Source organism: Pygocentrus nattereri, chromosome 21 (assembly GCF_015220715.1).
Source record: "Pygocentrus nattereri isolate fPygNat1 chromosome 21, fPygNat1.pri, whole genome shotgun sequence".
NCBI classification, from domain to species: Eukaryota; Metazoa; Chordata; class Actinopteri; order Characiformes; family Serrasalmidae; genus Pygocentrus; species Pygocentrus nattereri.
The window spans coordinates 32,400,049-32,426,067 of record NC_051231.1 but is presented as its reverse complement, the minus strand read 5'-3'; the positions used below and the strand labels follow the sequence as shown (position 1 = coordinate 32,426,067).

At 42.4% G+C, this 26,019-nt stretch overlaps 1 protein-coding gene across 7 annotated transcripts in view; it reads right to left on the bottom strand.

Moving 5' to 3' along the window:
- The window catches only part of wnk2 (WNK lysine deficient protein kinase 2), a 72,551-nt gene that overhangs the window by 19,486 nt on the left and 27,046 nt on the right, over window positions 1-26,019 (bottom strand). For 4 of the 7 annotated variants that reach the window (XM_037532481.1, XM_037532485.1, XM_037532484.1 and 1 more), the window contains exons 5-23: window positions 24,347-24,504; window positions 23,308-23,396; window positions 22,396-22,615; window positions 19,260-19,545; window positions 17,164-17,786; window positions 15,869-17,038; window positions 13,798-13,869; window positions 13,550-13,588; window positions 13,030-13,197; window positions 11,765-12,208; window positions 9,794-9,890; window positions 8,774-8,940; window positions 4,234-4,274; window positions 3,208-3,370; window positions 2,959-3,075; window positions 2,682-2,852; window positions 2,182-2,233; window positions 1,607-1,813; window positions 45-868 (exon numbers count right to left, since the gene is read on the bottom strand). In XM_037532481.1, coding sequence (XP_037388378.1) covers window positions 45-868; window positions 1,607-1,813; window positions 2,182-2,233; window positions 2,682-2,852; window positions 2,959-3,075; window positions 3,208-3,370; window positions 4,234-4,274; window positions 8,774-8,940; window positions 9,794-9,890; window positions 11,765-12,208; window positions 13,030-13,197; window positions 13,550-13,588; window positions 13,798-13,869; window positions 15,869-17,038; window positions 17,164-17,786; window positions 19,260-19,545; window positions 22,396-22,615; window positions 23,308-23,396; window positions 24,347-24,504 — 5,108 coding nt within the window. The remainder of the gene's footprint in view (window positions 1-44; window positions 869-1,606; window positions 1,814-2,181; window positions 2,234-2,681; window positions 2,853-2,958; window positions 3,076-3,207; window positions 3,371-4,233; window positions 4,275-8,773; window positions 8,941-9,793; window positions 9,891-11,764; window positions 12,209-13,029; window positions 13,198-13,549; window positions 13,589-13,797; window positions 13,870-15,868; window positions 17,039-17,163; window positions 17,787-19,259; window positions 19,546-22,395; window positions 22,616-23,307; window positions 23,397-24,346; window positions 24,505-26,019) is intronic. The other 3 variants (XM_037532486.1, XM_037532487.1, XM_037532488.1) reach the window with 3 other exon arrangements.

Sequence of the window (26,019 nt, the reverse complement as noted above, 5' to 3'; positions counted from 1 at the left end):
GGTGAAGAACAGAATAAATAACAGAGAAAGGTACTTTAGCTTACCAGCTGCTCTCCAGCCCTGATCAGCCCCTCTCCAATGAGGCTGGGGGTGCTGGTCCCCGACTCCCCTGTGGCGCTCTCTGGTCCGGGCGGGGACTGGATATACTCAGTCCCGGAGCCGGGGGTTTCAGCCGCACTGCCCGACGGATACATGGGCACGTATTCCTGATACAGCAGGTTCCTCAGCTTCTCATCCAGCGTCTTTATGGTACTGTCCACGAACCCCACCCTTCCGCGACCCTCGCCGTCCGACTCGTTTGGAGCATGTGGGTGCTGTGAGGGGGCGGGGCTCTGAGGCAGTGAGGGGGCCTTAGCTCCGCCCACAGCGGAGAAAGGCTGCTGCATCACTACAGGGTGCTGCCCGCGCTCCGAGATGGACTGCAGCTGCTCCCGCGCTGATGGGGCCTCCTGCGCGAGAGGAGGGGTCAGCGGAGAGGGCTGCTGAATGCCTGCACTAACGTCCAGTGCTAGCGGCATGACTAGTGGGCAACAGGGCACACTCTCTGCTACTGACGCGGCACAGGCGAGATCTGCCACCTGCTGGGCAGCATGGATCGGCGAGAGCGACCCAAGTTTCACACTCGAAGGCTCGTCCACGGTCAGAGAGCTGCGCAGAGCCGTGACAGACTGGGCTCTAAGCTGCGCCGCGGTTGAGGCAGCAGCGTCTTCTGGATGGGAGGCTGACAGAGCAGCAGCGAGGGGAGCAGGGGGCACTGGAGAGAGTGGAGCCAGGGACAGGGGGTCTGTGGTGGTCAGAGAGAGTGGGCTGCAGAATCCATGAGCATCGCTGTCGCCAGAGGGGGGCGCCGTGGCATAGCCTTCTGAATCTGAATGACAATAAAGAGAATGTTCCAAATAAAATAAGCAATAAAATTAATGAGCATCACCATCAGTAACAGCCCATGGTTACTGGATAAGTTAAGTGTGGACTGTTAAACTGACAACATTATGACTCAAGAGTACGTTTCACCATGGATGGAAGTCCTTTCCTGTCAGATAGAGGAGAAAAAATTGTGTACACCTTTTTGTTTCTGTCAAAATTTGGACTACATTACCAGTATTAAGATGTACACCTTCTACCTCGCACTCAGGCTGAGTTAACTGGGACCTTGAGTTACACCGTTTCATTCCACCTCATGTACCACATGTGATGCGAATGACAATAAAGCCTTATCTTATCTTATCTTATTATCTTAAATTCATGTTGAAATAATGACAGTATCCTGTGATACTGAATTAACAGGTCAATATTATGACCCATTTTCTCAGAATATATTTCCTCAGTATCTCATAATATTTACATATTTTTTAAAAAAATTTGTACTTTTCTCAAAACGTTGACGTCACAAAACAGACTAATTACTTATTTTCTTAAAAGATTAAGCTAACACAACAGAGTAATTACCTATTTTCTCCAAATATTGACTTTCTATGTCATAATAATTACTTTCTGTGCCAAAATAACGACCGTTTCTGCAACTAAAAGAAACAGGTGACTTTTTCTTCTCTACCTGCTGGAAACGGGGAGAACGTGAATGTGAATGATAACGTTACAGATTCACTACCTATAGAAACAGAAGCTGACGGGGTGCTGCCCTCTAGTGGTTGAGCTAAGGTACTCTCAGCAGGCTGTCCGGGAGCGGTCCCATCAGTCAGTGTGCTGGTAAGGGCCGTCTGCACAGCTGTCGCTCCCCCTGAGGATGCATCCTGACTGACCACAGGAGGCTCGTCCACTGGGCAGATGATGAACCACCTCTTTCCAGTGTGAAGCACTGAACAGAGCAAAACAAAGTCCTCCTGACAAACCGGCATAGATCTGGGCTCAGCTATCTAAATCACTGTGGTGATTTCCACAGTCTTGCTGTGCAGACAGACTGAACAGAGACGAATGTGTCCTAAAGGGACATTAATTTGTTATAAAACTCAAGAACTGATTTTCAGTCCAACCCAAACCCACAAAATCATCTTTAAAATAGAATCTGTTTTCATGGTGTTGTGCACCGCTGAGAATCAATCACGACCATGTATTTACTCTCACTGGCATCAGACACTTTATTTGGACTTCATTTCAAAAGAGCGGCAATAAATATTTATTTACAGACTCATAAAGCAGACAGCCAGTGAGAGAACTGGCGTGTACCGTTCTGCTGATAGACTGGTTGCGCTGCTCCATCTCTCTGTCCTCTTGCTCCCTAGAAAACAACAGACAAACATTTAGAGATACTGGTTGGTTTCAGGGGAAGATGTTGTGATTTTTGCTAATATCAAAGTAGATCTTATTAAAGAATCCATAGGATCATCATAATCGTAGAAAATAGGGATGCTCCTATTGGTTAGTGTAGTGGGTCACACCTGTCTTCTACGCTGTAGACTGGGGTTCAGTGCCCCGCCTGGGTAACCACCCTGCACTATACCAATAAGAGTCCCTGGGCAAGACTCCTAACACCACCTTCACCCACCTGTGTAAACTGATCAAATTGTAAGTCGGTCTGGATAAGAGCGTCAGCCAAATGCCGTAAATGCTTCTTTCGCACCATTAAGCACTGATAATAACAACTACTGATTACTACTGACATTGCAGCTATAACATCTTACTTTCTTACATATTAGATTTCAATCCACTGTGGGATTTTTCCTCACCTCATCTCCCACCCCGCCAGGAGCCTGACCCTGAAGAGGAGTGTCCCTCAGGGCAGCTGGCCTCTCCCCCTCCACCTCCTCGTTTAGCATGTCCTCAGCTTTATCCACAATGTCCTTCAGCTGGTCGATGAAGATCTCCTTCTCTATGGGCAGGATAAAGCCGTTCTCCACCTGGGGGCACATGAGGATAAACATAGTTTATATACTCACTCACTACAAGACTAAAGCTAAAAACATCTCAAATGACACCCGTGGCCATCTGATGAGCTGCGCTGACCATGTAAGTGGCAATTTCCTCAGGAGCGTCTCCATCCAAATCGAACTTGAAGGTCACCATTTTGTGATTATGGGTCTCCAGCTGGCATTCCACCATTTTATCACCTGTATCACAGACCTAATAACGTGAGAAAGAGAGACAGGCAGACAGACAGGCAGACAGGCAGACAGACAGACAGAGAAGGGAAAGCGTTTATGGGATGCACAAAACCAGAGAGCAAAATCAGAGAAAACACACAGCAACTCTCACATTGAGCATGCTGAGCTTGGGTTTGCTGGTCTTCTCCTGCCGTGACCGGGTGCGCGCCGACTTGCGGTGGTGTTTCCTGGGTTTCCCGTCACCTTTCCCTCCGCTGGTGGTGCCATCATAGCTGTCGCTCATCTCTTTACCTGAGGCGGCATCTGAGTTTACACTGGACACCCACAGGAGAGAGTAAACCCATTAACTGGGTTCAGAAGGTCGCACTGCTGAGTGTCATTCAAAAACACTGCCCTGCTTTCACTAGAAAAGCTCCTCAACGGGAGCTTCAAAGAACATTTTCAGCAGCTGGTAATGTAAACCGACAGCTTGATCCTCCAAATTTGCACCGTTTCCTTCCTCATAAAACACGCTTTCAATGTAAAAAACAGCTGGCATTTAAAACGGTGTAACAAACAGCACCTGAACGTGGAGATATCAGGGGTCTGTCTCATGAAGCAGGACTTAACCTTAAGCTTGGTTCAATCTCAGCCTGGTGGATCACTTTTCACCATGCTACATCACCATGGCAACCTATACACCAGGGTCAGCTAAGTTTGGGACTTCATATCATAAACAGCTCTTGGACGAGCTTCAGACCAATCAGGCGTCCCCCTTCTGATGGACGTGGAAACCCTCCGGTCATTTTCACGTCACTATTTTTGACTGCATGACCTTCACAGGACAAACAACACCTTTCAGCGGGGGAAACAAGGCAAACTACTTAGATATGAAGAATATAAAGCAATTATTTGTCCAACAAACACCGCTTTGAGGCCGATCGACTGCTCCTCAGGTTTCACCTGTTCGGCTGTTCTCTATCCCACTTTCATGTGCGCACACAATAGGATTTTTCACAGTGTTCGTATCTGAGCCTGGATTAATAGAGAAAGCTAACCGTCATTAAACTGACCGCAGCTGGGTTTGTTAGGTTTTTGAAGCAGGAGCCCTCAGACAGACTTCGTGAGACAGACTCCAGGCTTTCCTATGACAGTGAAAATGGTTCCTGCAAGAAAAGGCAGTGGTTCAGCGACCCACCTGTCACAGGTATAGCTGGGAAGTGGCATGGGTATGGGCTCCTGCAAAACATGAGCACAGAGATCAGCCCGCAATTAAACAGCGAACACAAACTAGCTGAAGACACAGTGAACCTAAATTTGTGTTGTCTAATCAGGTTCATCTTGTTCTTGCAGGCAAACAGTAAACAAGTATCAAGTCCACCCTATGAATAATGTCCCAGTGACCAATAAATGACGATATATTTCACCAGATCTCCTCATATAAACCAAGTGGTCCTAACCTTAGGTAAGCATTACCCTGACCAATGAGGAGTCTGGCCTCTTATATATATAAAGAGTTAGGTATACTTCCAAAATAGAGGCACATACATGTAAATATCAAGGACTGGATGTACACTATATTGACAAAAGTATTCGGTCGTTTGCTTTCACACGCGTATGAACTTGAGTGAATCCCATTCTTAATCCATATGGTTTAATATGATGTCGGCCCACCCTTTGCAGCTATAACAGCTTCAACTCTTCTGGGAAGGCTTTCCACAAGGGTTAGGAGTGTTTTTGGGAATTTTTGACCGTTCTTCCAGAAGCACATTTGTGAGGTCAGACACTGATGTTGCATGAGAAGGCCTGGCTCACAGACTCCGCTCTAATTCATCCCAAAGGTGTTCTATGGGGTTGAGGTCAGGACTCTATGCATCCGTGTCTTTATGGACCTGCTTTGTGCACTGGTGTGCAGTCATGTTGGAGCAGGAAGGGGCCGTCCCCAAACTGTTCCCACAAAGTTGGGAGCATGAAATTGTCCAAAATCTCTTGGTGCTGAAGCATTAAGAGTTCCTTTCACTGGAACTAAGGGGCCGAGCCCAACTCCTGAAAAACAACCCCACACCATGATCCCCCCTCCACCAAACTTTTCACTCGGCACAATGCAGTCAGACAAGTGCCGTCTCCTGGCAACCGCCAAACCCAGACTCGTCCATCGGATTTTTGAAGACCTTATGAACAAGCGCTGGATGCTGGAAATACCTTGTGTTGACCAGAGGTCCATCAGCAACCTTGCTGAAACCATCCAGACTGCATTTGGTGATTACATCATGGCCTGCTTTGATGCAGCAAGCTTGTCCCCAGACACTGACACCCTTGTGGAAACACCACAGTGGAAGCCTGAGATGCAAGTGGTCTGCAGCATCATCCTCAATCAATGGAGTCTATCAGAATTCGAGGTACTGGCCCTAGAATTGAATGGATCTCCTGATTCGAGTGAGAAGTGCTCCGACATCCTCAGCTTACAAAACGTCATGGAAAGTTGGCCTGATGTGTCAAGCTTGATGAGCTCCATCCCTGCTGTTCAGGTAAACAGACTGAACTGATTCTGCATTTCCTCTTAATGTAACGCTCAGTCTCGTATTTTGCCTCACTGACTTAATATAATTGAACTGTGGTGCGTCTTCCAGGTGATTGAAGCGTCTGAGGACTCTGAGGTGGAAGATATTGAAGACCTGGAGGTTTCTGCCTGCGGTGATGATTAGTCAGTCAGTTCTTCTTGAGATTTCATGCTGTCTTTGTCCAAACTGTCCCAATGCCCTGAACTGACGTTCTCCTTGTTCTCACTGTCAGTAGGTACTAGAGTTTTCACCACAACCGGAACAAAGAAGTGGAAGAAGCTTGTGTCTCCAGCCTCCTGAGACGAGTCTTCTGCTTCAGATGCCTCCCATCTTGGTGTGTGGTACTACTCTGAAACTCCTGAGTCTTCGTCCCACCATTAGCTCACCATTAAAAACTTCACCATTAGTTCACCATTAAAAACTTCACCATTTGTTCACCATTAAAAACTTCACCATTAGTTCACCATTAAAAAACTTCACCATTAGTTCACCATTTAAAAACAACTGCACCATTTGTTCACCATTAAAAACTCCACCATTAGTTCACCATTAAAAACTTCACCATTAGTTCACCATTAAAAACTTCACCATTAGTTCACCATTAAAAAACTTCACCATTAGTTCACCATTAAAAACTCCACCATTAGTTCTCCATTAAAAACTCCACCATTAGTTCACCATTAAAAACTCCACCATTAGTTCACCAGTAAAAACTCCACCATTAGTTCACCATTACAAACTCCACCATTTGTTCACCATTAAAAACTTCACCATTAGTTCACCATTAAAAAACTTCACCATTAGTTCACCATTAAAAACTTCACCATTAGTTCACCATTAAAAACTTCACCATTAGTTCACCATTAAAAACTTCACCATTAGTTTACCATTAAAAACTCTACCATTAGTTCACCATTAAAAACTCCACCATTAGTTCTCCATTAAAAACTCCACCATTCGTTCACCATTAAAAACTCCACCATTAGTTCACCATTTAAAAACAACTGCACCATTTGTTCACCATTAAAAACTCCACCATTAGTTCACCATTTAAAAACAACTGCACCATTTGTTCACCATTAAAAACTCCACCATTAGTTCACCATTAAAAACTTCACCATTAGTTCACCATTAAAAACTTCACCATTAGTTCACCATTAAAAAACTTCACCATTAGTTCACCATTAAAAACTCCACCATTAGTTCACCATTAAAAACTCCACCATTTGTTCACCATTAAAAACTCCACCATTAGTTCACCAGTAAAAACTCCATTAGTTCACCATTACAAACTCCACCATTTGTTCACCATTAAAAACTTCACCATTAGTTCACCATTAAAAAACTTCACCATTAGTTCACCATTAAAAACTTCACCATTAGTTCACCATTAAAAACGTCACCATTAGTTCACCATTAAAAACTTCACCATTAGTTCACCATTAAAAAACTCCACCATTAGTTCACCATTAAAAACTTCACCATTAGTTCACCATTAAAAACTCCACCATTAGTTCACCATTAAAAACTCCACCATTAGTTCTCCATTAAAAACTCCACCATTAGTTCACCATTAAAAACTCCACCATTAGTTCACCATTTAAAAATTCTACCATTAGTTTACCATTAAAAACTCTACCATTAGTTCACCATTAAAAACTCCACCATTAGTTCTCCATTAAAAACTCCACCATTAGTTCACCATTAAAAACTCCACCATTAGTTCACCATTTAAAAACAACTGCACCATTTGTTCACCATTAAAAACTCCACCATTAGTTCACCATTAAAAACTTCACCATTAGTTCACCATTAAAAACTTCACCATTAGTTCACCATTAAAAAACTTCACCATTAGTTCACCATTAAAAACTCCACCATTAGTTCACCATTAAAAACTCCACCATTTGTTCACCATTAAAAACTCCACCATTAGTTCACCAGTAAAAACTCCACCATTAGTTCACCATTACAAACTCCACCATTTGTTCACCATTAAAAACTTCACCATTAGTTCACCATTAAAAAACTTCACCATTAGTTCACCATTAAAAACTTCACCATTAGTTCACCATTAAAAACTTCACCATTAGTTCACCATTAAAAACTTCACCATTAGTTCACCATTAAAAAACTTCACCATTAGTTCACCATTAAAAACTTCACCATTAGTTCACCATTAAAAACTCCACCATTAGTTCACCATTAAAAACTCCACCATTAGTTCTCCATTAAAAACTCCACCATTAGTTCACCATTAAAAACTCCACCATTAGTTCACCATTTAAAAACAACTGCACCATTTGTTCACCATTAAAAACTCCACCATTAGTTCACCAGTAAAAACTCCACCATTAGTTCACCATTAAAAACTCCACCATTTGTTCACCATTAAAAACTCCACCATTAGTTCACCAGTAAAAACTCCACCATTTGTTCACCATTAAAAACTTCCCCATTAGTTCACCATTAAAAACTTCACCATTAGTTCACCATTAAAAACTTCACCATTAGTTCACCATTAAAAAACTTCACCATTAGTTCACCATTAAAAACTCCACCATTTGCTCACCATTAAAAACTCCACCATTAGTTCACCAGTAAAAACTCCACCATTAGTTCACCATTAAAAACTCCACCATTAGTTCACCAGTAAAAACTCCACCATTAGTTCACCATTAAAAACTTTGCCATTAGTTCACCATTAGTTAATTAGCTCGTCTCTCTGCACACGTTACACACATCTACATGCCTAATTAGAGTTTTTGGGGGCAACACTTCAGCCATGCTAACAAACACTACATCCATGTGGCTTGTTCTCCACTGGACAGACCTGACCAGCTCTATTATTGCCCCTTATTCTGAGCTACACCTTCGTCTTCATTGCATTAATTTAGAAATTTCACAGCTCGCTCCCACCTAAGTCTAAGCTCTCATCCAACGCTGCCAGATTGGTCAGTTTCCTAACGAATCACTTTTGTGAGTTCTGAATTTTTTGTGAGTTCTGATTCTTTTGCTGAAAACTATGGAAGCACTCTAGCAACCCTGTTCCTATCCACATTTTAGCCCAAAGGTTCTAATTGTTGTCAATAGACGTTCCCTCTACAAGAGCTTGTCTGGCCCTGCGAGACTGCACGTTATGCAGGTCAGTCTGCTGTAACGATGGTGATGCTGTACCTCCAGGCTGTGGTCAGGTGCAGGAGGAATGAACACAGATGCTGCGTCCAGAATCTGCTGAGTGCTGCTGGGTACGGCGCCACTTTCAGCTGCTGTCTGGGTTCCAACAGGCTGCAGAGGCAGTGCAGGACTCTCAGGGACAATCTGCTGAATTCTGTCTACAAGGGCTGGACAATAGGTTGAAGAAACATCATTAGGTTACATAGTAGGGTCATTTAAAATTACACCATTAGGAATTATGATAGTTATATAATTTAATATAAAGCACAAACGTATAATATTGTCTTTAACATTGATTTAGTTCTATTTTAATACATTTTTTAATATATTGAATGTTTTTGAATATTAGGATGTAGAGGTGGGCGATAAGATTGTGATACTTCAACATGCAATACACGATATGCATAAGATTATTTATCAGGGGTTTGAGAAATTGGAAGAGACAAAAAAGAACAAGTAGTGCCACATTTAAAAAAATAGAGTTAAAAACTATTAATGCTTTCTATTCAACGTTTCACACCGCTGTTGTTGGAACAAAACCTTGTATCTCCAAGACGACAACTTTACGGGAGAAGTAAAAACTTACTTTATTTTCAATGTAAGTCAATGGAACCAGAGTTTTTTCCAAGCCATTTTGGGCCGTTTCTTTTGGTCTATTTATCATGAAATTTATGTACAATATAAAGGGTAAAGGGAATTTTCAAACTATGTCAAAAAGGGAGATACAAGGTTTTCTTCTGAGAACAGTGATATACTGTGCTACACTAAACTCAATTAAGCATGCTCACGTTGTAGTGTGACATGCAGCTGGTCAGTACTGACTACATCCATAATATACTCAGGAAAGCACACTGTTAAATAAAGAGACCTGATTTATCGCAATAATAATAAATATCATTCTATTGCCCACCCCTATTAGGAAGGACACAGTGAAAGTGCACACAGTGATAAATATGATAAACATAGTTCAGGGTAACCTCAGAATACGCTGAGATACACAATAAAGATCTGAACACCCACCACAACTGGCTGCAGTAAATTTGGGCTCCAAGTCTTCTCTTTGTGGGGGAGACTGAACGCAAGTCCGGTCTGCATGGACGTGTGCCAGAGTGTCATCCTGGGGAGGGAGAGGATGCTGCACTGTGCTTTACTGTGGATGCTGCTTCATCTACATATTACTCAATATAAACTGCACAACAATCAGCGTTGGCCTGAATCAGCGCTACCTCAGCTAAAACCAGCCTTCACTAATGAAGTTCTACAGCAGAGCTCTGCATTAAACTCCTAGGAAGGGTCTCAATTTGGATGCTTCGGTCTGATTTTAGCTCAGTTTAATTCACTTCATATTCGTATAACACTTAACATCAGACGTTCTGTTCTGCATATACAGCACTGGGCGAAAGTTTCAGGCGTCTAAACGAATGTTTAAACAGTTGACCTCAGCAGTGAGTTCATCACAATATACAGTAGAATAAAGTCGTATACATAATTCAAATAAACAGAAAAACAATAAACAGTAACAAGAACTTCTCGGGTCCATATTTTTCACAGCCGCCACAGAGACTCGTTAATATCATCAATTACATCATGAGCTCAATTTACTGAGCACTGATTGGTCAAACCAGGAGCTGCTTTTTAACTACATATAATACTGGGCTTCCTCGAGGAGAGGCTTGGAGATGGGTAAACAAACACACTAACGTCCAGAACATCACTGTTTATTATATATATATATTCTATACATTTTGTTTATTCAAATATTAACACTTTTCTCAGCAAATAAACACAAACTACACAAATAAAAAATAAAATGTGTCTTGGGAGCCTCAGACTTTCGCACAGTGCTGTAAGAATAAAGAAAACTAACTGACTAAATTACTGACGACTGTATCACGACCTACACAGCGCAGTGAGGCAGCCTGGCAGCCGTACTGGTTGCCATCCTTAGGCTGTAAAATGAATGTTTGTCTATGGAAGTAGCATCAGAGCGTTCCCCAAAAACGCAGATGAAACAAAAATGCTGGGGTGTGTTTAAAAAAATGGCAAAATGGACACACAAGGCTTTGTTCCGACACAGGGGCGCGGTAAGGTGCGGTAAGTTGGGGGTTAGTAGCTCATATGTGACGTCATGCAAAGTGATTTGCCTTTATTTATTTCGCTAATTCACATGAAACTGAGCATGTCATGCGGGGCTGATACGAGGCGAGAGATGACCATATACACATGTAAGTGACACATCGAATAGTGGACGCACATCCTCTCCAGTTCTGGACAAACTTTAATGAACAGCGATCAGAGATGTTGAGATGTGCTGCGGCTATCAAATGTGTCACACCCGTGAAGTTACACAGAGAGGCTGAACACTGAAACACACGAAGATCAGGAGATGTAACGGATGATGAAGCATTATTATTACGAGAGATGATTATTTTAAAGTATTAAAAACGAAATACGGCTGCTTTCATTCTCAGTACTACACTGTTACTCTGCACGGACTTTCTTGCTTTGCACCGTAACCTGAGCGTTTGAGGGACACGTCCACAAAGCGGTCAGTTTTCGGCTCACTGTACTGAAAATACGGCGTTCGCGTTAACAAAAACAGGGCTACTACAGTTTTTAATGATAGAAAAATACAAAGTCTGCTCTAAAACAAGCTCATGTGGGTCTCTACTACGCTAAACTAGTATAAAGCTCAGAATGTTTTATTGTTGTTCTCATTACTAGTAACATGGAAATAAGCTGAACAATCTTCTAAAAAGAGCACAACCATGTCAAAGAAAGAAATCCTGATCAGACTGACTAGAATTGAGATACGTTCACTTCACAAGAAACTGTTTTTTGCACTGTAGGCCAACAGTGGCAACATTTTATCATGGCTTTTCATAAAACTTTATGACTGAAGACCTAGGAAGGCCCATCTTGCACTAACAGAAGCTGTACTGATAGACGCTCACGTCCTCGGACAGAAGAACGGACTGGAACAGCATGTACCTGTGCAGACGGCGAGGAGATACAGGGCTCTTGCTGAGGAAGGGAGGACGGCGGCTGCCCTATTTGAGGGAAGGGCAGAGACAACTGGGTGGGCTGGGGCTGAAGGAGAGTGCCATCTGGCAGAGGAGCAGGAGAGTACACCTGCTGCTGTTGCGGGGGAATGAGGGACGGAGGAAGGGCCATGCCCAGAAGTGGGATTGGGGCTGGTAAGCCCAGAGGAGCAGATACAGGGGTCTGGGGGGTTCCTGCTCCAGGTATGGAGGGCATGGTTTGTATGGGGGCAAGAGACAGAGGGGCGTGGACGGAACCGGACGAGTAGTAGGGTGAGGGTACAGGAGGACCACCACTGGGGTAGGGGGAGGAGTATGGGACAGGGGAATAGGGCATTGCCTCACTTCCAACAGGAGTGCCCCCTGTTGGCAGAACAGGGTATGACGAAGGAAACTGAGGAAGAAAAAATAAAATAAACAGAAGTAGGCATGCCAGCAACCACTGGATTGTTTTTGCCACAACAGCTCCCGAAATACTACGGATATTTGGTGGTACAGTCAGTATAATAATTATATTTAAAAGCACAACATTGTACAAATGTCACTCTAGAGAACTGTGGCAAGGCATGCAGTGTGAAGGGTGCTGTGTAATCATACAGAAGTCAGAGACCACCCTTCGTTTATTTAATCGCCAGGCAAAAAAACCATTAAGTACAAATGATTCATTTTGAGAAGACGACTCAGTGCTGTGGGTCTGAAAGGATGTGTAGCAGATTGAGAAGAACCTCACTGAGAAAAGGAGACGGACACATCAAACAAAGAAGCTGGACGATGGACTGACCACCCCAGAGTCCAGAGCTCAGCATCACTGAATGGGTTTGATTACTTCAGGAAATCATCAACCAGCTCCTCAGACTGAGCTTTGGAGGCGTGTCTGCAGATTCTTTGAGGAGCTGAAAGTGAGTCTCCTGAGAATAATGGGAGCTGGAATGAAGGCAAAGAGTGACTCACTAAATACTGAAAATATGGATATTATATTTAGTTGCTGAGGCTTCTGTGAGATTGTTTGTCAGATATATGCTTTGTACGTTTTTCCTGACACTAAAAAATGAACGGCTTGCACTTAATGACCGCTCTGACGTTAAACAAATGAAGGGTGGTAACAGGAAAAGGGTATAAACCAAGCAAGACTCCTTTATCCTTAATCCGAGAGCTAAACCACAGATTTAAGACGAAGGGTTGAACACGTGCACGGCTTTCGCCTTGTTCACCCACCTGTGTGGAAATCTGAAGAGGCTGCAGGAGAGGCGTGGCGTGAACGCTCTGTTGCGGTTGTGGAGGTGGAACGCTGCTCAGCATGGACGCTGCTGACTGGAGCAGACGCTGAGGATGGGCCTGTGCTTCAGAAGATGATTCCACAACTGGCTGCAGGGTTGACAAAGTCTTAGAGGAAAAGAAATCGATCGGTTAGGCAAAGCTGCTTTCAGAAGTACGCTGTTTAGACCGGCGTCACGAAAGCCAATCCCGCTAAAGGAACTTTTCTCCCAAAAACGCTGAAGAAACTGTTGACCTTCATTAACTGTTAAGCAAGGCCAGCAAGGCGTTTTTGGACGAAGCGTTTCTTTAATCTATCTCCAAGAACTGGGTCAATCAGATATTTTAGCCCAAGATTCATTAAGATAACTGTACATTCACAGTATTTCCTATTTAAGATGGTGAGCCAAAGGCCAATGACTGATTAGCTTAGCAACAGGAGGATGAGGGTGTTTCTACAGATCTGAGACGGTGGGTCTACCTGGGACAGGAAAGCTGCAGGATGGAGATAGAGGTGAAACTGAGAGAAATAAAAACACAAGAAAGAAAGACAAGCTAAATTAAAATACTAAGCCACTACACCATGAGAACAAAGGTCAAGTTACTTGTCATGGATACCACCACACACAGACGTTACACACACAAACACTCGATGTGAATCTATGCAGTTACTTCCAGGCAGAAGCGGATGTTGCTCTGTAACTTACGTGGGACTGTCGGGTATCTTACCTCCTGTGCTAGCGGAGCAGCTGGAGCTGGTGTGGCTGGAGCAGACATGGTCTGAGCCAATGCCGCTGTGGGCTGTAAAACAGGAAAATCGTATAAAGAAACTCGTCCTGAAAGAGGAAAACTACACCCAGCTCAAAAGTTCAAAACATTCAGCGGTGCTAATAATGACTGAAAGCTTGCACAGCTCAGTAAGCGCTCTGTATGTCCCAGTCGTCTCCAAACCTGGCACTGGAGAGCTCCCTTCCTGCAGAGCCTAGTTCCAACCAAGTTTGCCGCACCTGCCCCAGCTTATCGACCTCTTTCCAAGTCCCTGATCGACTGGATCGGCTGTATTAAGTAATAGAGTTAAGTAAGTGGTGAGGGAGCACTGCACATCTTCTATCCACATACAGAATGTGTACAGTTTTTTTTCTTTCTTTTCTTTGCTGAGCTGATCAGCTGCCCACCCTGTGCGTCTGATGCTGTTGCCTCTTCTGCCTTGATCGGGTGCTGCTGCTCACCAGCCTTCTGGACCGGTTTGACCACCACTGAGCTTCTTGCTTTTCAATGCTGTGCAGTCCTCACCCTCAGATCTTCTCTTTTCATAGTTTTATTTCATAACGTATTACTGTACAACTGTACATTGAAATAGTGCAATAGTAGTGTATTTTGTGTACATATGTATATTCAGTCAGTATATTTCAGTTGCTTGTTAACACAAATAGCTAATCAGCCAAACACAGCCACAACTCACTGCATTTAGGCATGTAGAGGTGGTCAAGACAACTTGCTGAAGTGCAGACCGAGCATCAGAACGGGGAAGAAAGGGGATTTAAGGGGCTTTGAACGTGGCGTGGTTGTTGGTGCCAGACGGGCTGGTCTGAGTATTTCAGAAACTGCTGATCTGCTGGGATTTTCACGCACAACCATCTCTAGGGTTTACAGAGAACGGTCCGAAAAAGAGGAAATATCCAGTGAGCGGTCAGTTGTGTGGATGAAAATGCCTTGTTGATGTGAGAGGTCAGAGGAGAATGGGCAGACTGGTTTCAGATGATAGAAAGACAACAGGAACTCAAATAACCAACCAGAATCTCTGAGGAACGTTTCCAACACCTTGTTGAAAGTCTGACACGAAGAATTAAGACAGTTCTGAAGGGAAAAGGGGGTCCAACCTCTTACTAGCAAGTTGTACCTAATAAAGTGGCCAGTGAGTGTGTGTGTGTGTATATATATATATATATATATATATATATATATATATATATATATATATATATATATATATTTGGTATTTATATTCCATAAGGGGGCTATGCACCTAAGATTTTCACTCACTTTCCACCTGTGTAAATGTGATGTGACGATAAACATGATTTGGTTTGATTTGATTTGATTTGATTGGAACTAAACTCTGCAGGAAGGGACCCACTCCAGGACCAGGTTTGGAGACCGGTATCTGTACACACTTAAAAAGCTGGTTATTTAGTAAAGAAAATAACTCTATATAGAATCATGAACTCTCAAAGAACCCTCGATACTGAGCATACTGAGCATTCTTTTGTCTGAAAAGCCTTTTCTATGTATGACCTGTTTTTCATGTTGTTTTTGACTCGCCCTTTTGTGCTTTACCCTTTTTGGTTGGATTGCTGTGCACTGTTTGCTGAGTTTTTCGATCCTGGACTGGTTGCTTAATTTTGCTCTTGATGTCCATCGTTTTGGTTATCCAGCTCTCTGGTAGTGACCCTAGCCCGTTCCGACTATGCTCTTTGTCACAATCCCAAACAGTCTAGTACACTTAAACCTTATCTTTTTATCTGTGTACATCTGATCTGTGCTGGCTTAATAATATAAACCATTTACTTTTTTTCCATTCACAGAACAAAGGTACTCTTTAGGGACTAACAGGGTTCAGAGGAGGGAAACTGGGAACAGAAGGAATTCTACAATATTCTTGCAGCACTGAGGCACGGAAGGCACATTCCAGGAGAGGTGTAGGAAGCTTAGCCAAGCAGTAGGGCACCAAACAGGGAGGTATCAATCCTCTACAGCAGAAATATTTCAGTGGGTTCAAAGCTTCCATTTTCTGACATACCATAAGAACTTGTCCAACCTTGATGCCATGTACAGACAACGTTGCTCCAGGTGCCCGGTGTGGCGTAGTGGGTGAAGATCCCTTGCCTTGGATGTTATCTTGAGGAACAGAGATGCTATATGCTGTGGGATCTCCATGGCTACTACCTGGCTGACATGCAGTCCTGTCCATCAGCACTGGAGAGCTGGTGCGGCGATTGATGATGTGATGTAAACAGCGATCAAGGTGAAATAGATCTACACTGTCCCCAACACTGCGGGGGGCAGTGAGGGATACCCCTGAAGAGGATGGGCTAAGAGGGGAACACAGATCAGCGGGAGATGAAGAGGACATGCGTATAGGGAAGCCTGGAGACGTGACTGGTGAGGGGATCAATATGTGTGAGGATGCTGTCCTATACTTTAGGGAAGGGGAAGATGTTGGAAGCAGTGGCTGTACTGGAGTCTTTTCAGTACAGGAATGGTTTTCATGCTTAGGAGATGGGGGTGTGATATGCACTGCAGATGGTGCAGCCTGGTGAATGGGAGACGATCCATTCTGGACTTTTGGGGAGGGCACGTAAATGTGAAATGCAGAGGGAGGGCAATTTCTGGGAGAAGATACCCTCATGTGATTGGGAGAGGCTGGGGTCCTCACTTCGGAAGGATGGACTGAGTGGACTAGACATGGTGGGTTCACACCAGAAACAAGAGCTTGGTTCAGGTGGACCGGTGAGTGGTCAAGTGATCCTCCGCTTCCTGGCCTCGTAGTCAACAACAGCGCCAAGCAGCCATGGCAGAAATGTGGATGACACGATGGGGCAGGACAGTTTCCAAGAGTAGAAGGAATGGCTTGAGTCTGGGGAGTAAGATCTGAGTTGGCATACGAATCAAATCCATGAGCAGACAGTTCAGCTTCCACTGAAGAATCACTCCTAATGGGCAGAGTATCCTTCTGGACTGGAGACACTGAACGTGGACCTGGAGAAACCTGCTCTCTTACTGTATCCCTCTGAGCTGGTGCCTGTTTTGGATAGCTGCAGGGCAAATGGTTCAATGGCTTTAAATGAGTGTGCAAATGTGCTCTCCTTTGCAATGTATCAATAAATGAGGTACTGCCACGTCTGGTAGCAATCAAGTTCTCAATAGACAAAAGAGAATCCTGGGACTCACAGGGAACACTGCCATGTCGCTGAAGTCGGTAACAGGTAAGAAATGAAAACACATTCAGAATTCACATACATGCTCCAAACAAATATATGTATGATTGCAGAGGGAGGGATGTTTGCAGAAAAGGGAACCTATATGTGGACTTACCGGAGGAGATGACTGGTAAAGGCTCTGGTGCAGTTGCACAGATGACTGCAAAAAGGCTCCTTGATGTATCTGTGGGGTGGACTGCTGATAAGCCCCTTGATGCAGCTGGGCTATAGGCTGTTTTTGGGCCCCCTGGTGGAGCTGTGCTGCAGGTTGTTGCTGGATCCCATGGTGCAGCTGAGCACTCGGCTGTGGCTGGACACCAAGCTGTGGTTGGATTCCCTGGAGTAACTGGACAGCAGGCTGCTGCTGGATTCCATGGTGCATGTGTATAGTAGACTGGGGCTGGGCCTCTTGACACAACAGGGCACTTGGCTGTTGCAGCTGGGTAGTGGGCTGTTGTGGAGCTCCAAGATGTGCAACAGGTTGTTGTAGGCTCTCTTGCTGGGCCAAAGGTTGCTGTTGGGGTCCTGGGTGCACTTGAGCAGCAAGCTGCTTTTGGGCTTCTTGGTGCAGTGGAGTCAGGTGTGGTTGAGCCCCCTGCTGCAGCTGAGCCAGGAGCTGTGCTGGAGGGCTAAGGAGTCTCTGGGAAGTGGAGAGGGACTCTTGTAGGGTCTGGTAGGGAACGCTGTGCTGGTTACCCAAAGCTTCTGAAATCACAGTGGAACTGACTGTGATGTCTGCTGTAAAGATAAAGAAAAGGAATAAAAAGTAAAGCATCAAGAGGGAAAGAGAAATCCACTGTATGCTTGCAGCTTTCCTCTCTGTCTGCAGGTACATATCTCCCATTATCTCCACAGAAGAGAGCACGGAGAGCTAATTATACTTTTTTATTCACAATTATAACTGCTAAGTAATTATAACTGTTAGGGTGGAAGCAGATACTGTAACCATGGAGGAAACAGCTGTGGGTGAGCGACAGTTTCATGGTCATCTGAAGGTTCACTGATGACTCATTCTGCTGACTCACTGGTGATGTGAAACCCTGCAGCCAGCAAAAAATTCCCAGCACTGTTTAACAATGCCTTTTCTCATGGCTTACTAGAACAGAACCCAATGTGTCTGAATGTGTTAATGTGAGTTTGAAATGGATTAAGAATTAAAGCCTATGGACAGCTATTGGTTAGCCTTTTAAGGTAGAAAACCAAGGTGGCTCAGATTAAACATTTTGCAGTCGGTCAGTTTTGGACTCTTTCATAACTCTTTCAAAATTCTTGCTTGATAATCCGTTAATAATCTGACTAATAGTTCAATCAGAATGTAATACATCAATGTATACACCTCAATCGGAATAGACTAGTCTGACTGAGGCCTTTAGGAATAGGTGAGTAATCCTGTAAATAATCCGTTAAATGGAACAATAATATCCGTGTAAAGGCCTGTATCTGATTACATTCCCTATCGGAAAGTTTCAGTCCGTTCTGCATGTGCGTCGCGTCACAGTGAGAGTTTATACCGTTCAACATGGCGGAGCAGAAACTGGTCTGCAGAGGAGACGAAGTTCGTGCTCTGATCTTTAAAAGACGGCGGTGGGACGGACGTCCAGCTTATGTGTCTCAGAGCACGACGTCTTCCTCTCGGCCTTCTTTAAAAAGGACATGTGAAGGACGTTTTCCTGAGTCTGACGTCATTTTAAAGCAGTTAAAAACACAAGCACTGCTCACTGCTGCTCATCTCACTCTGACTGGACCTCACGTGATCCTGGTTGTCATTCGTAACGTCTACACTAAGTGGATCTCCCTGCATGCACGTAATTGTGGATCTGGTTACTTGTAGTGTGAACGTAAACAGAGGTTTTCCATCAGATTGTTGAGTAGATTGAGCGTAAACACCTCAGTCTTAATCTATAATTGGAATGTATTCAATTGGATTGGCAAAAATCTTTGCATGCAAACACAGACAGTGATTCATTTTACTGATTTTTTTTATTTTTGATGTATGTTTTCTTATGGATAAAACTGACAGCACCATTATTAATTTGAATGAATAATGAAATTAATGATAATTACTTGTGAAAGTGTAAACAATGAACAGGCCTAATTATTCTCTCTTTGTAGTGAAACATGCATGTATTTTATTTGTATCATGTCTCAACAGTGTATTATACAATTTATCACACTATTGATACGGAACATGCAGGAATAGAAGGTACTTACATGTAACAGTGCTGCTAGTGATGGTGGGGACACTACAGAACAGGGTGACCTGCTCGCCCTCAGGCTCCTCTGGCTCAGCTTGGGGGAGGGGTGTACCACCCTTTGGTATTCCAGAGGGGGGAACCTTGAGTAGGTTCTGCATCTGGGTCTTTGCGGACTTCACCTCAGCCTGGCCTTCTCCTCCGGTGACAACTCGCTCCCTGTGCCATTTAATCAGAGCCACACGGTCCCGAATCGACTTGCTCACGAGTTTCATGTCACATTCCAGGAAGAAACCAGATTCAACCTACAGGACAAAAAAACAGTTTTCAGTTTTAAATCTAACTTTTTTTAATTTTACTAATAATATCAATCAATCAATCAATGAACCTTCATTGAAACTGTACATTGAGGAAGACCCTCACTTACAATGTAGCCAAGACAAAAATCAGGGATTAAAAAAAAACTTATTGTAAAATATTAAATGCTAAAAAAGGTAATAATAATCATAATAGTAAATGTAATAGTAAAAACTAAATAAAATTGAAATGGCAATAAAAATCAAGTCAAATCATGTATAAAAATCAAGAAATTAAGAAATAACATAAAACAACATAAAATAATGATAAAATATTTCATCTAACTTATAACACAATTTTACTAACAACATAAACCAATCAACCTTTATTTAGGCTCGGAGTACACGGAGGGAGACCCTCATTTACAGTGTAGCCAAGCCAATACAGATGAATGAAAAAATTGTAAACATATATCAAATGAAAAAAAAATCATAATAGTAAATTTAATAGTACAAAAATGTAAATGAAATAAAAACTGCAATTAATAAATGAATAAATAACATACCAAATCCGGATAAAATATTTCATCTTATAACATAAGTTTACTAATAATATCATCCAATCAACCTTGATTTAAACTCAAAGGAGACCCTTATTTACAATGTTGTAGAGCCAGTACAAAAATCAGGGACAGAAAAAAATTGGATTGTAAAAATATATTTAATGCTACAAAAAAGATAATAATAATCATAATAGTACATTTAATGGTTACAAAAATATTAAATTGCAATTCATATATTTAAAATCAATAAATAACATCAAATAAGGATAAAGTAAATAAAAAACATACTTAAAATGTATAAAGGATACAAGATGTAAAACAATAACTTTGTAGTAGAGGGAAAAGTTGTAAGGATTAATAAAAGTGAAGAAAACTTTGATTTGGAAAGTGGAAAGTTCTTTATTCTTTGCGAAACTGTTTTGCATAGCATACTTAATTTTTCCTTGTATTTCAGACCATTTTGGACTGACAACTTACCGTGCGCCTACTTTAGCACTACAGCATCACATACTAAAATATAAATGTGAAAACACTTATTTAAAATTTCAGCTCTTAAATCTGACAAACTCTGCACGTTTTGCTTCTAAACACTTTCCCCTCCAGTCATATTCGACTTCGGGCCTGTAGCTCAGATCAAAATCTCGAAAACCCGTGGAAATAAACTTTAACGGTTCACTGAAGGTATTTAAACTCCACTTACGCCTGACAGAGTTCGGGATGAACTGAACTGTCTGTCCTGCTTCAGATTAATTCCCTCTGCTTTCCCTTCTAACAGGGAGATCAGTGACTCTGCTCCATTTCAAAATGATTAATTGATGAATTCTCTTCCTCCCAAACCACTTTTAGCAGTGAATTCGGAGCGTTGTGCTTTGTGTGTTTAGAGTTGGGCAAACAGAAGAGTGAGCTGTGGAAAAACTGTCGTTTCACTGAATTTTCTTCTGTGCCTCTCTACAGAATTTCCAGATGAACAGAAAAGGAGACAATTTGTAAATCCTACTGTCAGAAATGTGATGTCAGTCATGTCGCTGCGGTCGGAACAAAATCTCATATCTCCACAACGGGAACTTTACAGGAGAAGCAAAAAACGACTTTACTTTTGATGCAAGTCAATGGAACCAGACGTCTTTCCAAGTCATTCTGGGCCGTTTCTTTCAGTCCATTCATCATAAAACTTACACACAATATAAAGGACGACAGCTGTTTTAAGATTATGTCAAAACCTGAAAAACGTCAAATATGGAGATACGAGGTTTTGCTTCGACAGCAGCGATTTGCAAAGTCTGAACAAAGCTGATTACATTACAGTAAAAATTTTGTTTCTCTACAATTTAACCCGTGTGTGGTGTTCAGGTCTGTGGGACTGGTGTTCAGTGTTTACCAAAAGAAAAAATGATGTGATTTATTCTTATTTCAGCCTCAAATTCTTGGCCTTTGCTCATTTTCTGTGAAGACCATATAAAATAACCCATTTTCAGTGTCTTCACTCTGTTCACCCCCCACACACTTATATTACACATGTGGTGTTGGGCTGAACCCATGGGGAGTGAAAGTGTGGAGGTGCTGTGTCCTTCACTCTGTTCTCCTCCTACATGGCCTGCTGTTAGTGTGTGTGTGCGTGTGTGTGTGTATGTGTGTGTGTGTGAGGGTGGACAACATGGACAGGCTGCTGACTGGCTACAGCTGCTAAAGGAGAACCCTACTTGTGATTTTTGTGATATTTTAAACATCTGGTATTTTTTACATAAATTGTCATGGCTGCATTAATTTAAACAAACAAGCAGACCACAGAGTAAAAAACACACCATACAAGGGTTAAATACGTTAAATACGGCTTTTTTCTGCTAATTGCATCGCACAATATATGTTTATTTGGTGAGTAGAACATTGAAAAGCATCGAAAATGTGCGGTAACTTTTGTCCAGGTCACATTTCATGTTCTACTTTGTTCTAAGAAGTTAAATTCGGCAAATAAACAGTAATCGTGCATCAAAACATGAATGTTCTCTGTAGAGGAAGTGCAACTTATTTACACTTCAAATCAACAAAACATAACTTGACCAAACGTTTGGACACCACTATGCATACTGCATATCAAATCTACAATCAAAGGGCCAGACTGACCGGCCAGCGTAAACTTTCTTCAGCGTTTATATCGCGCTGCTCATGTTTAATACAGATTTTTCACATGGAAGTTCTACACAGTTAACCCTCTAAATAAGCGCCTCTCTTAGTAAAGCTTCCCATAAGTCTTTGGGGCTGATTTGTGTGTATCCATGAGACAGTTTCCTCTATTTACCATTTCTTGGGCGACGGCGTCTGGGACCTCTCTCTCGAGGTCGAAGGTGAACTCGATGGCGCCACTGTCCTTGTACTTTCCTTTCAGCTTCTTCTGGTCCTCGACCCACAGCCTGAGCGCGATGGACGTCTTTTTGCCATCATCTTCCTCTGCAAGTTCTACCCTGACGCCAGTGTCCTCTGCAAAGAACGCGTGATTCAGGAGGTCCTTTATGGAATATCTGAGGAGAGAGAGGAGCAGGCTTAGACCGGACTTTTAGATCCGTAACGTATTTCTTCCTGCATGGATTGCTGGACTGGACTTTTCACTGTGAACCACCTCATCTTACCCACGAGCGCCTGCGATTCTGTCTGCCCGTTACAATATGACAGTATTTATCGTATTATGATGCATTATGCCACAGTATGTCACATATTGTGTATTTAAAAAAAAAAACTTCTTAAAACATCGCAATGTTGCATTTTTGCCATATCAGCCACCTCTACACACTTACAGAAATTACGGTTCTTCAAGGGTTCTTTACTAAAAAATATGGCTCTATATACAACAATGAATCCTCAAAGAACCCTTTGCATGATTAGTGGGTGCCTTGCATCATGAAAGGGTAGGGAAGTTGTAGGGAAGTCCTTACTTGTGGCACATCCAGTCAGAAGAACACTATTTCATTATTATTCATATCCATATTGCATTATCATTATAGCCAATAGCTTCACTGAATGTCACATTTCATGGCCACAGAGTGCAGCACTATTGCACAGCATCAAAGCAAACCAGTTTTTTTTTAAAAAACATTGATCACACCAGGTTTGACTTTTTTTACATGATGTGTTTTCACTCAATCAATCAATCAATCAATCAATCAAAGATTACATATTAATCATTAACGTGGTATCTGTCCAGCTGTGCTCTTACCTCTCCTCCCAGTGATGGCGAATGCACTCCCCTATGATCTCCTTAATCTCAGGTACTGACACCTTACTGTAACTGGCTGGCTTCACACCCTGAAGAAGCAAACAGTCTTATAAACGTAAATACAGGTTCATAACAACAGCCGTAAAAATAAGATATTACATCGTAATATTCTCATAGACTAAATATTATCCACAACATGAATTACATTATTAATTGTTTTGCATATAATCTTTTTATTGTTCATTTATCAACCCACTAGTATACAATCCTACTAAAATGTACTAAAGGTGAAGCTAAGGGGAAAAAATACGCCAGATGTCTTTAATTAAAATCCAATAAGGTCCAGTTAAAGAAAAAGTTCCTTAAGAAACATCATAATGTTGTAACTGGCATCGTGACTCAGTGCCATATACTGTTTACTGAAGTAGCCGAGTAGGAATATCAACACCTTATACAGTCGACAGCTGAACATCAGATCAAATAAAGTCCGGGTCAGTCAGATTTCAGTAATATTTATGGTCAGTTTCCTCTTTTCAGATCACGACGTCTGAAATAATCTGACTCACTTTCTTCTCTGACTGCTGTTTCTCGCCTTATCCCTCCCATGTGTGAGCGTCACTCAGTCGAGTCTCAGAGCTCATCGTAATGCACAGATTTGTTTGGCTGAGTAGCGTCACGTGTGATATTTACAAGCTAATGCCTGGAAAAGTTACGCTGGTTAAAATAGGACCACCCCATCAAAATTTAATTCTCTATAATATGGTTATTTTCCAACCGGCTACGTGAATGAGAGAACCGGCACAGGTCTACAGTTGAAGATTTAGCTTTTTGCGTCTCATAGCCGTGATTCCCAATCCTGGTCCAGGACATTTAGTGTTCTTCATGCTTCCACACATCCACACCAACTCGGGAAGGGTTTGCTAATGAGATGATTAGTTGTATCAGGTGTGTTACAGCAGCAAAAACTTCAAAATACCAAAACATAGAGCGGATTTAAGATCTGTTGATCTTCACTGTAGCCACTGCGGCAGGTACTCACGCTGGTGACTTTGCGGTAGATCTGAGCAGCGTTCTGGCACTCTGAGTACGGGTACTCGGAAGTGGCCATCTCCAGCATGCACATGCCGAAGGCGTAGACATCAACTGCCTCGTCATAGTGTTCTTCATACATTTCTGGGGCCATGAACTCAGGAGTGCCTGTCAGACAGCAGAGAAAAACACAGGCAGGACTTACAATACAACAGGAACAATCTGTGATATAAGATAAACAGTGAAGACCTGTGACGGCCAGTGGCCCGAGAACAATATCACAGACAATAATATTAAATATTCCACACTCACAGCCAAATGACACAAGCGGGAAAATCTGCTGACAGTGTAGATTCTACATTCTCTGTTCATGTTTGGCATGTGCTGCAGTTCCCCCATGATAAGGATAAGGGCTTAGCAAATATGTGTCTGTGTGTGTGTTTGTTTGTGGGTGTGTGTGTGTGTGTTGTGCGTGTGTGTGTGTTTGTTTGTGTGTGTGTGTGTGTGTGTGCGTGTGTGTTTGTGAGTGTTTGTGAGTGTTTGTGTGTGTGTGTGTGTGTGTGTGTGTTGATAATGAATGTAAAAGCCATTCATATATATATATTAATGGTATTTACATTCAGTGTCGACACGTATCGATATACATATATAAATTTGTAAGTTTTATATAAAATATTTGCTTAATGTTTATGATGGCCATAAATCATTTTTTGAGGGTGTATTTCGAGTAACTATAATGACAACAGGTGACATAACACGACAACTAGTCGCACTGCAGTGATGTTCCACCCTAAGGCTGGAAACCTTCTCAACATAAGAACGTAAACACAGGTGACAACACGCCTCATACACACGATCCTACTGTACAAACAGCGTAAGCCAGCGTGCTTAATGGAAATGTGGTATACCCTCAGCACACTCGAGGTTGTGCTACACTGTGAGACATTGGCACATTGATGTGCTGATCTGTGTTCTATGAGTGCCAGTGCGACCCAGGGTACAGCATAACTGTGTAACTATGTAATCCATTATGTAATCATTTCTATATTTATATACAGCAAAACAACAATAACTTGAGACTTTCTTGACCTACATGTAAAAAAGATGTACTGTATGTACAGTGGTGCTTGAAAGTTTGTGAACCCTTTAGAATTTTCTATATTTCTGCATAAATTTGATCAGATTTTCACACAAGTCCCAAAAGTAGATAAAGAGAACCCAGTTAAACAAATGGCACAGAAATATTATACTTCATTTGTTTCTTGAGGAAAATGATCCAATATTTGCGAGTGGAAAAAGTCTGTGAACCTTTGCTTTTGGTATCTGGTGTGACCCCACTGTGCAGCAATAACTGCTACTAAACGTCTCCGGTAACTGTTGATCAGTCCTGCCCAGCAGCTTGGAGGAATTTTAGCCCATTCCTCCGTACAGAGCAGTTTCAGCTCTGGGATGTTGGTGGGTTTCCTCAAAAACAGGCCAAAACCATGATACTACCACCACCATGTTTCACAGATGGGATAAGGTTCTTATGCAGGAATGCAGTGTTTTCCTTTCTCCAAACACAGCGCTTTTCATTTAAACCAAAAATGTCTATATTGGTCTCATCCGTCCACAAAACATACTTCCAATAGGCTTCTGGCTTGTCCAGGTGATCTTTAGCAAACTGCAGACGAGCAGCAACGT